At 38.2% G+C, this 15,308-nt stretch overlaps 1 protein-coding gene across 1 annotated transcript; it reads left to right on the top strand.

Annotated features, from left to right (window-relative positions):
* Positions 1–287: 287 nt before the first annotated feature.
* LOC131077192 (receptor-like protein kinase HSL1) lies at positions 288–2,716 on the top strand. The gene is made up of 2 exons (XM_058014626.2): positions 288–2,117; positions 2,220–2,716. The coding sequence occupies exons 1-2, from the start codon at positions 290–292 to the stop codon at positions 2,543–2,545; spliced, it is 2,154 nt and encodes a 717-aa protein (XP_057870609.2). The 5' UTR covers positions 288–289; the 3' UTR covers positions 2,546–2,716.
* Positions 2,717–15,308: the final 12,592 nt, after the last annotated feature.

The following is a 15,308-nucleotide window of genomic DNA, read 5'->3' as shown; positions in this document are numbered from 1 at the left end:
AATGCTTCCAAAGCTCGAAGCTCTCTTCTTCCACAAAAATAGTTTGAGTGGACCATTCCCTAATTTTGTCGGGAATCTGAAGTCTCTGAAGAACCTCACGTTTGACAATAATCCTCTGCGTCCTGGTGTGTTACCCACAGAGCTTGGCAATTTAAAGCAACTGCAGCAGTTATGGCTATAGAACTGTAGTCTTCTGGGCCGAATCCCGACTTTCTTGGGCAATTTAACGCAGCTGGAGGAGTTGGATTTGTCGCTGAATCATCTCTCGGGTGAGATCCCTACCAGTTTAATGGCTCTCTCAAATTTGAGAGAAGTGTATCTCTTTGACAACAATTTGTCTGCACAAATTTCGGCAGACATTGGCCAATTGAGGAGCTTATCTATCTTGGATTTTAGCGACAATCAGCTTCACGGCACAATTCCCGACGGAGTCTCCAATCTCACCTATTTGAATACTCTGTTTTTGTTTAGCAATCGGCTGACCGGAGAGATACCTGCTGAGCTCGGCAAGCTACGGTGCTTGAGCTACTTGAAGCTGTTTGGCAACAAGCTCAATGGATGGTTGCCCCCGACTTTGGGTACATTCTCCAATATCATTCTTGTTGATGTGGTGGGAAATGAATTGGAAGGCCCTCTGCCAAAGAATCTGTGTCGGGGAGGAGCGCTATATAGCTTTCATGGCACTTCAAATAATTTCAACGGTAGTCTGCCTTCGTCCTTCGAATACTGTAAATCTCTAGTGCTTCTCCACGTCGACAACAACCAGTTGAGCGGTGAGATTCCTCCTGGGCTCTGGGGTGCTTCCAATCTCAAGGAATTGTCTCTCAGCAACAATACGTTTGAAGGCCAGATTTCAGCTGCAATCGGTGAAGCGAGGAATCTGAGTTCGTTGGAGATAAGCAACAATCGGTTCGAAGGAAGAATGCCTGCACAACTTGGACAGCTGATAAATCTTCAAGTGTTTCAAGCCAGAAACAACCGTTTGTTAGGCCCAATTCCCCACGAGCTCGGGGCCTTAAGTTTGGTCAGTACTCTCCAGCTGGACCATAATTTTCTGTCAGGAGAAATTCCCGAGGAAATAACATTGCTAAAGAAACTCAGTCAGCTCAATTTGGGTAACAATCGACTTACAGGCGAAATCCCTGCAGCTCTAAACGGCATGATGAACAGTCTTGATCTCTCAAACAATTTCCTTTCTGGCGGAATTCCGCCCAAGCTAGGAAACCTGAAGCTGACTGTTTTCAATGTCTCCAACAATGACTTGTCTGGATGCATTCCTGACGCTCTCGACATTCTGGCTTACAAGGAGGGTTTTCTAGGCAATCCGAAGCTATGCGGAGGTCAGAATTTGATGCTACCACCGTGTTCCTCTCCTCATAAGTTGTCACCTCAGAGTTTAGCTACCATTCTGGTACCGGTTTTGACCGTCACGTTGTGCTCCATTTGTCTGTGTTGCTTGTTTTTCAGGAAGCGAAGCAGGACGCCATCGTGGAAATTAACTCAATTCCACCAAATAGATGTGGACGAATCATACATCTTCCACAACTTGAAGGAGGCTAAAGTGATTGGATCCGGAGGTGCTGGAAAAGTTTACAAGGTCTTTCTCCCCAATGGGAAAGCAGTAGCCGTTAAGAAGATCGGAAACATGAGCAGATCAACAGGAAGATTCAAGAGAATAGGTGAGCAAGAAGATAATAAAATTGTGGAAGTGGAAGTGGAAGTGGAAGTAGATACGTTGGGACTCATCCGGCACACCAACATCTTGAAGCTTCTCTGTTGCATTTCAAGTGAAGAGTCCGATTTCAAGCTGTTGGTATACGAGTTCATGCCCAACGGCAGCTTGTTCGACCATCTGCATGGTGGCCCAGGACCACAAATGGCGCTGCCATGGCCAATGCGTTATAAGATCGCTCTTGGAGCAGCTCGTGGGCTGAGTTATATGCATCATGATTGCTACCCTCCAATATTGCACAGGGATGTGAAGTCTCGCAACATCTTGCTGGACGAGGATTCTATGGCTAAGATTGCAGATTTTGGCGTATCGAGGGTGCTTGATATGTTGGGCGAAGAGTATACGGTGTCTAGTTATGTAGGGTCGCACGGATATATAGCCCCTGGTATGAACACTTTCTCTTCTTTCAAATTCTAAATAAATTATTTTTCCCTAGAAAAACTATGTTATTTTTCAAAAAAATTATCCCGCAATATGTGGTATGTAGAATATGTGGAGAAGCTAAGGGTGAATGAGAAAAGTGACGTATATAGCTTCGGGGTGGTAGTGTTAGAGCTGGTGAGCGGGAGGAAAGCCAATGGTGAGGTGGAGCCCAGAGAGAGCGTGGACTTCGTGCGTTGGATATGGTCTAAAATTTCGACAGATGGAGGAGAGATGGTAGTGGTAGATGAGCGTGCTGTAGAGGATAATTGTGTGGAACAAATGTTACGCGTCTTACGGGTGGGTTTGATTTGCACGAACAGAGAGCCAAACCGTCGGCCTTGTATGAGAAAAGTGGTGCAGATGTTAGAGGAATGCGGTAGGGAGACGTGATAAAGTAGAATCTTAACGTCTGGAAAGTGTTTCAAGTAAACATTTTGAGAAAATGTTCAGGAGAAAGAGCCTTCTAGTGGAGTATTTTAATTTTGCATGTAGATATTTATAAACATTTTCACTTTTGTACAAGCTGTTTATTTGTCCTGTTTTCTATTTCAAAAATTTGATTTCAAGTCTATATGTTAGAAAATGATATCATATCAGTATGTTTTTTTGTTGAGGTGTTTAAATGGTCTAAAAAAAAGTAAGACCCATAGTTGTGCAGTCATGATGATTGGCCCATTGATGTGACATAAATGTTTTATCATAGTTTTTCATATTTACTAAAATCTTTTTGGGGATAAGTATTGACATGATTGTTTTAATGCTACACTAATATGCCCATTTTGCTCAACTACCATCCCTTATATTGGACTCCACTCCACTATAGGGCCCTCTCCCCTACTTCTTAGATTGATAAACTTAAAAGTGATGAAGTTGTCTATGTCAACATTCTATCTTCATTGAATTGTCAATTTTAGATTCTAGCCAATGTATAATTAGTCTTCGGATTGGCAATGTATGAGTAGAACACACCTACTAGAAGCAATAGAAAATGTTAAAGGTGTTTATGTACTATTAAAATTATTTAATTGTGCTCTATTTAAATATTTAACAGTTATATAATTTATAATATTTTTTGTAGTTTATTAATGTTAAAAATAAGTTTATTTTAAAGAAATATATCTTTGATTATTAAATTATTTGGTTTGAAAGATAGTTCAAAATTGTATTATAAGTATTGTGAGCGATTTAAGTATTTGTGAAAGTATTATACAAAATTAGTAATGTTTTAAAAGGCAGAGTTCTTATCAAAGATTTATGTTTCTCTTTACTCAAAGATATATAAGTATTTAATTGCATTCTAATTTTATAGTTTAATTCCTAGATATATACGTTATAGGTGTTACTCTTCTACATGTCTTACTTTTACTAGTGTAGTATGGAGTCCTTGAAAAGTGAGTTTCTTACTAAAGGCCTAGTGTGGTCTTTGGGTTTGGATTGAACTTCATAAATGGTTGTTTCTAAGTTTCAATCTTATAATGTACTCTTTATATACATCTTAAATGCTTTACAATACAAAATCCTTAAAAAGCGAGTTTCTTAATGAAGATTTGATTTGGTACTTTAATGCGAACTTAATTCACAAGGTTTGTTCTTTTAGTGCGGACTGAAATTTACAATTGTTTGGCTTTGAGTTCTACTTAGTACAATACAAAGCCCTTAAATAGTGAGTTTCTTCCTTGTAGATACTTATTTTTGCACATTATTACATGAATCAAATTTTGGAATCCAATGATAGATTTATAACACTTGAAACACCATTACAACATAAATATGGTAACTAGTTAGAATAGCCAGACAAATCCCTTAATTGATTGTGTCTCACTAACATGTATGTACTAATCCCCTTAATTCTATGTACCTTTTGATAATCATTCTACCTCTTCAAACTTCACATTTTATGAATATAATCATCATCAACCATAAGCAATTGTGACACGATACAACAATATGATCATTTGTCACAATAATTGGATGATTGTGCAAATAGCTTAGAATTATCATAATGATTATATCGTGCCACTGTGATGATTTCACTTTATTCTAACTCTTCAAACTTCACATTTTATTAATTTAAAAATCGTCAATCATAAACAATGGTGGCACAATTGATATGACAATACGATCATTTGTCGCAATATTTAGATGTTTGTCCCAATAATTTAGAATTAGGGTGATACTTACATCACTACTATGATGGTTTCACAACTTCCTATTTGCTAAACTAGTGGTCTCACTTTAGCAGACAAAAAAGTGAAGTAACGTAACATACCAACCCTTTCCTCTTTGTATTCTATATCTCAGTAAACACATGAAACACATTAGTAAACATCACTAAGATTGGTTTTTACTTACTCCATGAAATGGCAGCTCAATTAAGGAATTTTGACAAATAGTTCTCCTATCTTAGCATTTTCAACTATAATGTCTGACAAAAAGAAAATTCTACTTTTGGATCGTCTGGTCGACGACCCTACCCAAGCATAGATGACGTTAGTAAAGTTTGTAGAATTTCAATTTGCACTTGCAACTTACATTTGCTTATAAAATTGCTTAGCCTTTTTTTCCCAATTTCATTTTATGTGTAGCTTGTGATCATTGCATACCATGAGGAAACAAAACATACCTCTTTTTACAAAACTTATGATGCAAAACCATCAACAATCCCATTTCATTAAATAAATGTTCAGATTTCAAGGAGAATTAGTTGCCATCGAAACAAGATGATCTTCACCAACAATTGTACTTGACAAAATTGATGTAATTCAAGAGAAAATGATGAAAGAGAAACTACTCTCAAATAATTATTTGTGTAGTAGTACTGGGATGGGTGACCTTTCGAGAAGTTCCAATACTTCACCACTAGGAGCATCACCTAGATGCAACGAGTGCTAATAAGTCACTTTGAGGGAAAAACCTCCAAATAGCTCTAATGAGAACACACTTTGCAATATTATGATAATTTATAAGACTTGTCACCTAGACTATATATAACCTACTTAAGCCTAGGATATCACCCAAGTTGGCCTAACTAACTAAATAGAAATGCAATTATAGTCACATAAATCTGTCCACTTAATTAAATGAATATTTAGTATTTATTTGATTATTTAACCATCAATCAATAATTAATTAAATTAATATATTTAATTAATTCATCTTAACCCTCTTTTCCTATTAATTAAATAAATTATTCAATTTATTTGATTTAATTCACTTAACCAAATTCAGACCATTAATTAAATAAATAAATCATATTTATTTAATTAAATCTTCTCTCACATTTAAATAAATTAATATTTATTTAAATTCCCTCAAAATCCCACCTCTCACATTTAAATAAATCATTTATTTAAATCACCTTTATCCTCCACCCACTTGCATTTTTCTACAAATGCAAGTTGCACAACTATTTTAAATAAATCATTTATTTAAATCACCTTTATCCTCCACCCACTTGCATTTTCCTACAAATGCAAGTTGCACAACTATTTTAAATAAATTATTTATTTAAAATCCTATTTATCCTCACCCACTTGAAACTTTTAATGGTTTCCCTTAAAGTCTTCAAACTTAATGGCTTCCTTCTAAGAGTCTTCTTAAGCCTTTAATGGTTTCCCTTAAAGTCTTCAAACTTGATGGCTTCCCTTAAAGTCTTCTTAAGACTTTAATGGTTTCCCTTAAAGTCTTCAAACTTAATGGCTTATTTCTAGAGTCTTCTTAAGCCTTTAATGGTTTCCCTTAAAGTCTTCAAACTTAATGGCTTCCCTTAAAGTCTTCTTAAGCCTTTAATGGTTTCCCTCAAAGTCTTCAAGCATTTAATGTTTTATCTTCTTTTTCTCATTTAAATAAATTAATATTTATTTAAATATTTATCCAAATGCAACTTACACCATTTAATTGAAATAAATGATTTTATTTTAATTGAAAATACCAAAATTCCTCCCACTTGCATTTTCCTACAAAATCCACTTGCATGCTTAAACCCCTTCTAGATTCTTCTAAACCCTTCCTCATTAACCTAATTCATCCCCTAAATATTGTCACATTCCTAAGCAAATTGGAGTCACTTCTCAAAGACTCCAAAGTCTTTGAAAAGCAATTAATGCTTTGTGTGTTCAACAAATTAACCTCTAAAGTCTTCAAAACCACTTATGGCTCTTACATGACCATTAATGGTTAATTCCACTTGCACCCATGGTTGAGGACTTTGAACCCTGACTTAACCCTCATGTAACCCATGTGTCTCTTCAAAGCATTTATTTCTTTGACTAGGGTAACCATCATGTCCCCTCAAGCATTTAATGCTTCTTATCTCTCCTCTCAAGCCTCCTCATGGTGACACTTGTCAACATGGGATTGGGTTGAAAGTCCTCACATGGATTGAATACCATTCAATCCTGACCCTTGTTGAGATTACTCAATCTCAACCATCCATTGCTCCATTTTTCCTATAAATAGAGCCCATTTCTTCATAATCCAGATCCTGAAAACTAGTATGCATTTAACCTATAGGCATTTTAGAGAGCATTTAGCATAGCAAACTCATGTATTGTTATTTTGGTTAAAATAAATCATTTTAGCATCAATAACTTAATATTAACTTTTCATTTTACATTTAGAGCAAAATACTCAAATCTCAATCCTCCATAAGCATCCATAGTGCAAAAAGCTGCTGAGAGCTACACTATTTTGGAACTTAGAGAGGAGAGGAACAAAGGAGAAGAAGCTAAGAGCATGTTAGGAGGTATTTGGAGATGCCTCATCATATTTGCTTCTTTAGTTAAATATGCTTTCATGATTTTAGTGTCTCTTTTGATATGTCTGTTTAGATTGGTTTTTGATTGACTAACACTAACGATTTTCTTGTGTCTTGTGTTTTGTTATCATTTGCTAACCTTGTCCATTTCGCAGAGCATCATTTGGTGAACCCGACGTGAATCCAAACACCAAAAAGATCAACTTTTTTTTTAACCAATAACATGTTTGAATGTTGAAAATGTCACACAAGTTGCGCTTTTGACACTGTTTTGGCGTGTTTGACATTGTTTTGGCGCTATTCACCCTGTTTCAGCACTTTTGTCTTCTCTGTCTTTCCCTTTCTTTTAGTGTGTTTGTGTTAAATAGCACCTCTGTTCAAACGCAGACTAGCGCTATTGTAACAAAACGTTGTACAAATCACCTTGTAACCAAAAAAAAAAATTAGGCTTGTAAAAGCCCACCAAATAGGTGGATTTTACTAACTATTTTTCTCTTTCGTGCAGATTTAAATTAGATTAAAAAGTAGATTTATATTTTTTACTAACTTGTTTTTGAAGTTGGTTTTAAAAATGAATTCACTTTTTATTTTGGTTTAAAATTAACTTCACATTTCAAATTTGGGCTTTTAAAAAAGAATCACAAATTTGTTTGGGGCTCTTAAAAAGAATTTCATTGTTCCAAGGTAAAAAGAACCACAAACTTATACAAAACAACTTTATTTCTTGCAAGTTAGGAAACAAACTTCATTTTGGTGCTTAAAATCAACAAAACAAAATTTATTTTCTTGCATCAACTTAAAAGAAATTTACAATCAACACTTTGTTTTGGGCAATCTAAAAAGAACAAGCCATTTTTCCTTCAAGCTCAAAAACAATTTTCAAGCAAGACGTTTTTTCAATTCAGTTGACTAGGATTTCAAAGTTCCTAGTTTACAAAATATTTTGCCTTTGAAGTTAAAAAGAACACCATGACTATTGGAGCAACATCTCCAAATAGTTAGATCACATTGCAATGACAGATTAAAAAGAACAAGTGTTTTTCATATTTGGCAAACTTGTGCAAAGAGTTGGTCGAGTGGTCCTACTTCTAACACACACTATCTTCTCCCCTGGATTTCATGGTCCTAGGTGCAAGAGAAAAGTGTTAGTAACACTCAAAATTTTATCTTTTTAAGAGAGGCCTACCAAGAGACACATCACTCTTGGGAACAACCTCATGCGGAAAATCCTTCGAGCTGCTATAGAAATCAGGTGAGAGCGAAAGCTGTAGCCTTGGGTATAGCTGTTCCTACAATGTAACTGGCCGAAAGGACAAATGGGCCCCACCACCAGTTACAAGGCTATTAAGTGAGTCACTGCAGAATGAACTTATGTCCAAAAACATCGAACATGACTAAACACCTTTAAATAGTAGCCCACCCATTCTATTGATTGAAGATATTTGCAATATAATTTAGTGCAAGAGCATAGATGGTTTTGCTCCCAAGATACTCACCATACTTATTTCCTTGAGTAGAAACATAGCTTTTTGAAAAATCACTTGTGGCTTGATAAAAGTGGTGACTCCCCCATCATAGGGATCATCTATTTGTTATGCTCGTGCAAGACTTAGTGTATCACATCCTTACCTGCCAAGGCGGGATTCATAAGGTATGTAGTACCAAAGTTGAAGAAATATCAAGATGTGGGCTAAATTTATCACAACTGGCCATTTGACCTTAGGGATAAAGAGTGTTTGAAGTGTGTTCGTTTTAGTCAAGACCAAGTGCAAATTGAGCCGCCTTCAGGCTTTGGAAATACACCTTAAAATACATCTAAAAGAACGGTCATATACAAGTCCAAGGATTGGGTTGATCTACACCCATACTCATTTGTGCCTCTGGGGGCAACATTCTTGTGTTTGTGTGCTTGCTTTGTTTTCTTGTCAAAGAAAAATCAGAAAATCAATCCCAAAAACAAAGTATTCATCCAACATTTCTCAAAAACAACCAAAAATACCAAAAACAAAGTGCAAACAACAAAGAGTCAAAACTTTATGACCATTCTTCACATCTTGCGAAAGAAGAAGCGTCATCAGAATATCAACTTGAAAAGAAGACCATTAAGCTCAAAGGCTTTGATCAAAAGGAGGAAGTTCTTCTATATAAATAGACAAATCTTTGTCTCACATAGAGTCTTTCTGCATCGCATGCGTCTCTACCTTCAAGGCAAAACAAACGAATTTGATTCAGAATCATTGAACCGCAGAGCTTTTATGCAATATAGAGCTCTGAGTTATCACAAAAACCAAGGAGGTAAGATTAATCCCAACTTCTTCCCAAACATCTGTATCACATACAACATAGCTCGAGAAATACCACCAACACCCGAAAGAGAAGAGGTAGAGTTTGTCCCATTTGTGACACAAAGTTTTTATTGAAGTTGAAAAACATTTCATCCATTATCTTATTCATACATCATCACTTCATTATCAATCCATTCCAACTCTCAAAACAGTAAGAGGTTCTTGTCCCAAGTTCTCTTTTTAGATATTGCTTGAATCAAACGCATCACATCACTTTTTAGATTGTTTCTACATCTAGGATAAGCTCATCCTAAGAGACACATCTACGCAGGTTAAAACTAGTTCATGAGTGAATCCTCTCATTACTAGGTAGTTCAATCTATACCACATCTCAGATTTCTCTACACCTTATCACATCAAAATTTATCAAACAAGCAAGTAATTCAAAAAAAGGAATTTCGGTTACATCCACCTTAACAGTGCTAGAGATCCACGTGCAACACAAATCACCAACCATTAATCTTTCATTTCATCAAAAATTCATCATCATTTTCACTCAAACTTCAACAAAGACTCATAAAGCAAAATGGCTCAAACCCGATCACAGTCAAGGCAACGAGAAATAGAAATGGAAGAAGAAGAAGAGGAAAATCTCAATGAATTTCAAGAAGCACTTGGAGGAAATGTGAATGACGAAAACCCAAGTACTCCTACTCCTGCAACAATAGAAAGGGCTCAGCATAACCCTCTCTTTAATAGAAGGAGCAAAACTCCCCTCTGACTTTGATCTTGCCCAATTAAGACAAGCATCAGAAAGACAAAGTCGCCATGAAGAGGAAAGAGGTATAGATCCCATTAGATATAACATTCCTCGAGGTAACCCACCACCTCCTCCTGAAATGACATGGAGATGTTGCGGCAACAAGTCGAGAATCTCGCCCAATAGCTTCATAGTGGTGTCAAGACTAACCAATTCTCACTCAATGACATCTGTCCCTATCCTTTTGATAGGAATCTTTACATGCCACCATTTCCACAAGGATTTGAAACACCCAAATTTGAAAAATATAGAGGAAAGGGGGATCCCCGTGATCATGTCAGAGAATTTCATTCCGCTTGTCTTGAAGTGGCATATGAAGACACCTACCTAATGCACCTTTTTCCCCAAAGCTTGGGAGGAACAACCACATCATGGTTTTCCCGCCTACCAGGTGGCATTAGAACATTTAAGGAACTCATCCAGAAGTTCCTAGCTCATTACTCTCATAACATTGAACGCGACATCAGCATGGCTGATCTGTGCAACACTAAACAAAAACCAGGTGAACTATTCTCAGTATTCCTGCAACGATGGTGTCAAATGTCTAGCAGACGTTCTCTTCAGTTACCTGAAAGGGAACTAGTGGAAATATTCATTTCCAACTTAAACGAAGAAATGGAATTTCACCTAGATGTCAAAGACACAGACTCTTTTAATGATATGATCACCAAGGGTTTAAAATGTGAACGGGCCCTCATCAAGAAAGGACTCATCAAAATCTATAATGAACCAAAGGATGGTCCTCGCCCACGCTTCAATAGTGATAAACCAAGCTTCTGGAACAAAAACAAGAATATCGTCAACGATGGGGTTGTGGATGCCTGGACTATCCAAAATGCACAACCTGTGGTTCAATTTGCAGGACAAAATCCTCCACCTCAGAATAACACAAATGTTCCTTCAAATCAAGGTCGCATCACATCTCATGATGAACCTAGACCTCGTCAGCAAAAACAAAAATGCACATACACTCCCTTAGGGGAACCTATTGAAACAGTATTGCGACAACTCATTTCTCAAAATTTGGTCACTCTCCCTAAAACATCAAACTATGAACCTCAGGTCAAACCTGCATGGTGGAGAGATACTGAACACTGTGATTTCCACCAAGGGAGAGGACACAAGACAAGTAATTGTCACCGATTGAAAGATCTTATTCAGGATCTTATTGACTAAGGAGAAATTGAAATTGAAGGACATGACCCAAAAACAACAAATAATGATCATCTAATGTTCAAAAATCCACCTCCATCACAAGATCAAAGGGGTCCTTCCACTTCCAGGCGAGGCACTGATACCACTAATTATACACAAGCTGCGTATAATTACACTGTAAATCATCTATATGATGCCAGTGAACAAGTTGCAACTACAACCTTCAAAAATCCCAACTCAAATTGCAATGTTGTTACGCGTCGCAGCAAAGTTACCATAAAGGCAGCTCCACAAGGCACCACCTCCATCCCAAAGCAGTACAATTTTGTGGAACAATTGAACAAATTGCCTGCGCTTATATCCATTCTAGAACTATTGCGCCTATCGCCATCTCATAAAACTATCTTGGATCAAGCACTCCAAGAGGCGTCAGTCCCTACAAATCTGAATATAGACCAATTTCAAGCCATGGTTGGAAGTCTAAAGTCATCACCTTGTCTCACTTTTTCCGAAAGTGACAACTCTTCCTTCCAGCAACCTCATAACGCTTCGCTACACATTGAAGGCTTTATCAATCAACATAGGATCAAGCGAGTCTTGATTGATAATGGAGCAGACCTGAACATTTGTACGCTACAATTGGTCACAGCATTGAGATATGCAATAGAATCAGTGGATCCTCGCAAGAAGATCACAATCAAAGCCTATGATGATGCAGAGCGTTCATCCAAAGGAGCTGTGGTACTCCCAATCTGAGTGGGCCCTGTGGTAAAACACATCATCTGTCAGGTTCTGGACCTTCCTCTGCCATACAATCTATTATTAGGAAGACCCTGGATACATGCCATGCAAGCCGTACCATCTACCTACCATCAATGTATCAAGTTCCCACATAACGGTGCAGAGATCACAATCCTAGGCGATGCAAATCCCTTTGCGTATTCCATAATATCAGCCATCAACCAGAGATTACTGTTCCTAATAATAGAGAAGTCATTTCCTCCACATCATATATAAGTCCAACCTCTCTTGCCAGTTCGAACACCACTATACCCAAGCAAGAAAAGCTTAAGATGAAAATAGCAGAGGAAGGTCCTAGGGAATACAACTTGAGTCAACTCTTTTGTGTGGGACAGATGCCCACTTCTCCTAGAACACATGGTAAACCATAGCAGGTACTCCAGCAAACACTAATCACGCCAGCATGTGCTTTGACGCCTTTCATCCTTGGAAAGAGTCAAGAAGAAGAAACCCAAGATGAGGACTTAGCGGACTGGATCTATAAAGATCCCATCACCACTGATATACCGCAAGTTAAACTTCCTACGGATTAGTATGGCAAAGGTCTCCTCATTATGCAAAAAATGGGGTATGATGGTCAGAGTGCTTTGGGATGTTGCAAACAAGGACAACATGAACCTCTGCTGTCGGAATTAAAGCCCAAAGGTAATACAGGCCTAGGCTTTGAAAAAGAGATATTTCCTAAACTCAAATTCAAAGGACAGCGCAGCAAACCATTATGTCAGCCTACTGCAAAAAAGACACCTTTTATTATTAAAGTAGCATCAAGCACCATCCCAACTACCCCATCAAGGCTCAAAACCCCAACACAACCATCACCAATGCCATTCATCCCACCAAGCGAACCAGTAATCCCATCCGCAGTAGCCATCACATCAATTGTACCATTAGTAGTAGCAACTATATCAGAACCCACAGCAGCATCTATGGCACCACCAGTTCCAGTAGAAGCCACTGAGTCAACATTGTCGATACTCTCTGTACCATATTCTTTTATCCCCATCAACCTCCCTGCAGCACCGATCACTACAAAGGTACATCAACCAATCACACCTGTAGTATTTAATTCAAAAGACATCCCAGTATGGTATAGTAATAGGATGCTAGAAAGTGACTCAGAGACTGACTCACATGAGTGGGAATTTGATTCTGTACAGCTTAACACTTCAGATGAGGAAGATGCATCACCAACTCCCCCATGCAAAGACATCCCTATTTACAGAGAAGCATAGATAAAGACCACTTGGGTTCCTGAACTGGAAACATCTTCCACAGACCCTACATCTCATCCTACGCCTGATTCTGACAGGGAGAGTACCATTAACGACCTTCACCATAACATCTTAACCCTGATTGATACATCTAATGCGCTTAACCTAATCGATGAAGTAATGCCCATTATCCACCCTGAATTCATCGAATGGAACCAACCAAATCCCCCATGTCTTGACTTCTTCCAAAATGATGAGGCCATCATTGACTTTTTGGAATTAAGGGATAACCTACCAAGCGGGGATCACAAAGCTGGATTCGCCATTGAACTTAATAGCGCAGCATACTTCGGGGCGGATGCCAAACCTTTCAGCTCCAAAAATATAACAATAAAACATGGATCTTCCAGTGAAAACCACACTGTGGCACTGTTTGATCCGACAAAAGTAAAAAGAAAGAGCGTATCCAACGGTGAAAACCTCTCTGAGGCGCCTAAGGATGAAGGGTTTGACATTCTCCCTGGTAATACACAATAGGAATGATCAACGATTCTCATCGAGGAAACCAAAGAATACAATGTGGGGACTCCTGAAAATCCTCATCTCATACATCTAGCATCTCTTCTCACTCCAGAGGAATAGCCTAAATTTATAGAGTTCTTCCAGAAGCGTCAAATCAACTTTGCATGGTCATATGCAAACATGCCTGGGCTTGATCCTGATTTAGTCATGCATCACCTCACCGTAGCAGAAGGAGACAAACCTATCAAGCAGAAGCTTCCTAAGATGCATCCCTAGATTGCAATGCTAGTCAAAACAGAACTCAAGAAACTCCAAGATGTTGGTTTCATTAGGCCAATTGATTATGCAAAATGGATCTCCAACATTGTGTCTGTCGGCAAACCAAAAGGGGGCATCCGCATTTGTACTGACTTTAGAGATCTAAATAAGGCATGTCCTAAGGATGACTTCCCCCTATCAAATATCAACATCATAGTGGATCTGACAGCAGGACATGCCATGCTTTCACTCATGGATGGTTTTTCAGGATACAATCAGATAAAGATCGCACCGGAAGATCAACATAAGAAAGCCTTCACCTGTCCATGGGGCACATATTGCTGGAATGTAATGCCTTTCGGTCTCAAGAATGCAGGAGCAACCTATCAAAGAGCAATGACCACCATCTTCCATGACATGATGCATACCATGATGGAAGATTATGTTGATGACTTACTAGCAAAATCACTCACCAAAGAAGGGCATCTCCACATCTTAGATAAAATCTTTGATAGACTGGAACAATACCATGTTTGACTCAACCCAAAGAAATGTGTCTTTGGAGTAACCTCCGGGAAGCTTCTAGGATACATTGTCTCAAGCAAAGGTATTGAGGTCAACCAAACAAAGGTAAAAGCAATCATGGATATGCCACCTCCAAAGAATATCAGTCAGCTAAGGACATTACAAGGGCGACTTCAATCCATCCGAAGATTCATTGCACAACTGGCTGATAAGTGTCACCCATTCACACACCTGCTACACAAAAACATCCTCTTTTAGTGGGATGCCAGATGCCAACAAGCATTTCAGACGCTTAAAGACTATCTCATGAATCCACCATTGTTGATGCCACCAGATCCAAGTAGACCGTTGTTACTCTATATCTCAGCAACAAGTACAGCATTGGGTGTACTATTGGCACAACATAATGCACAAGAAAAAGAGTGTGTCATTTACTACATCTCTCGCACACTGGTTGGCTATGAACTCAATTACACCCCTATTGAGCGAGCTTGCCTAGCAGTAATCTTAGCAGCCACTAAACTGAGGCACTATCTGTTAACACACAAGGTACAACTCATTGCAAAGATCGATCCACTCAAGTACTTACTCAGCAAAGCAGCATTGATAGGTCGCTTAGCCAAATGGGTGATGATTCTGAGTGAATTTGACATCGAGTACGTGGACCGTAAAGCTATCAAAGGGCAGGTTATTGTAGATCAGTTGGCCAATGCACCCCTCATAGGCGATCATCCTCTCATTTCCAATTTTCTGGATGAAGAGATATTCATGATCACAACAACACAAACATTGAAGCTATACTTTGATGGTTCGTACACTA

Source organism: Cryptomeria japonica, chromosome 10 (assembly GCF_030272615.1).
Source record: "Cryptomeria japonica chromosome 10, Sugi_1.0, whole genome shotgun sequence".
In the NCBI taxonomy this organism is placed as follows: Eukaryota; Viridiplantae; Streptophyta; class Pinopsida; order Cupressales; family Cupressaceae; genus Cryptomeria; species Cryptomeria japonica.
Note: the sequence above shows the minus strand (reverse complement) of the source record. Positions and strands in the feature narration are given on the sequence as shown.

What these genes read in the sequence shown, in the direction of transcription:
- LOC131077192 (XM_058014626.2), top strand. Translation starts at nt 290, where the DNA reads ATGGCTCTCTCAAATTTGAGAGAAGTGTATCTCTTTGACAACAATTTG. An exon ending in GCACGGATATATAGCCCCTG is followed by an intron (nt 2,118 to 2,219) that starts GTATGAACACTT and finishes TGTGGTATGTAG; the next exon opens with AATATGTGGAGAAGCTAAGG.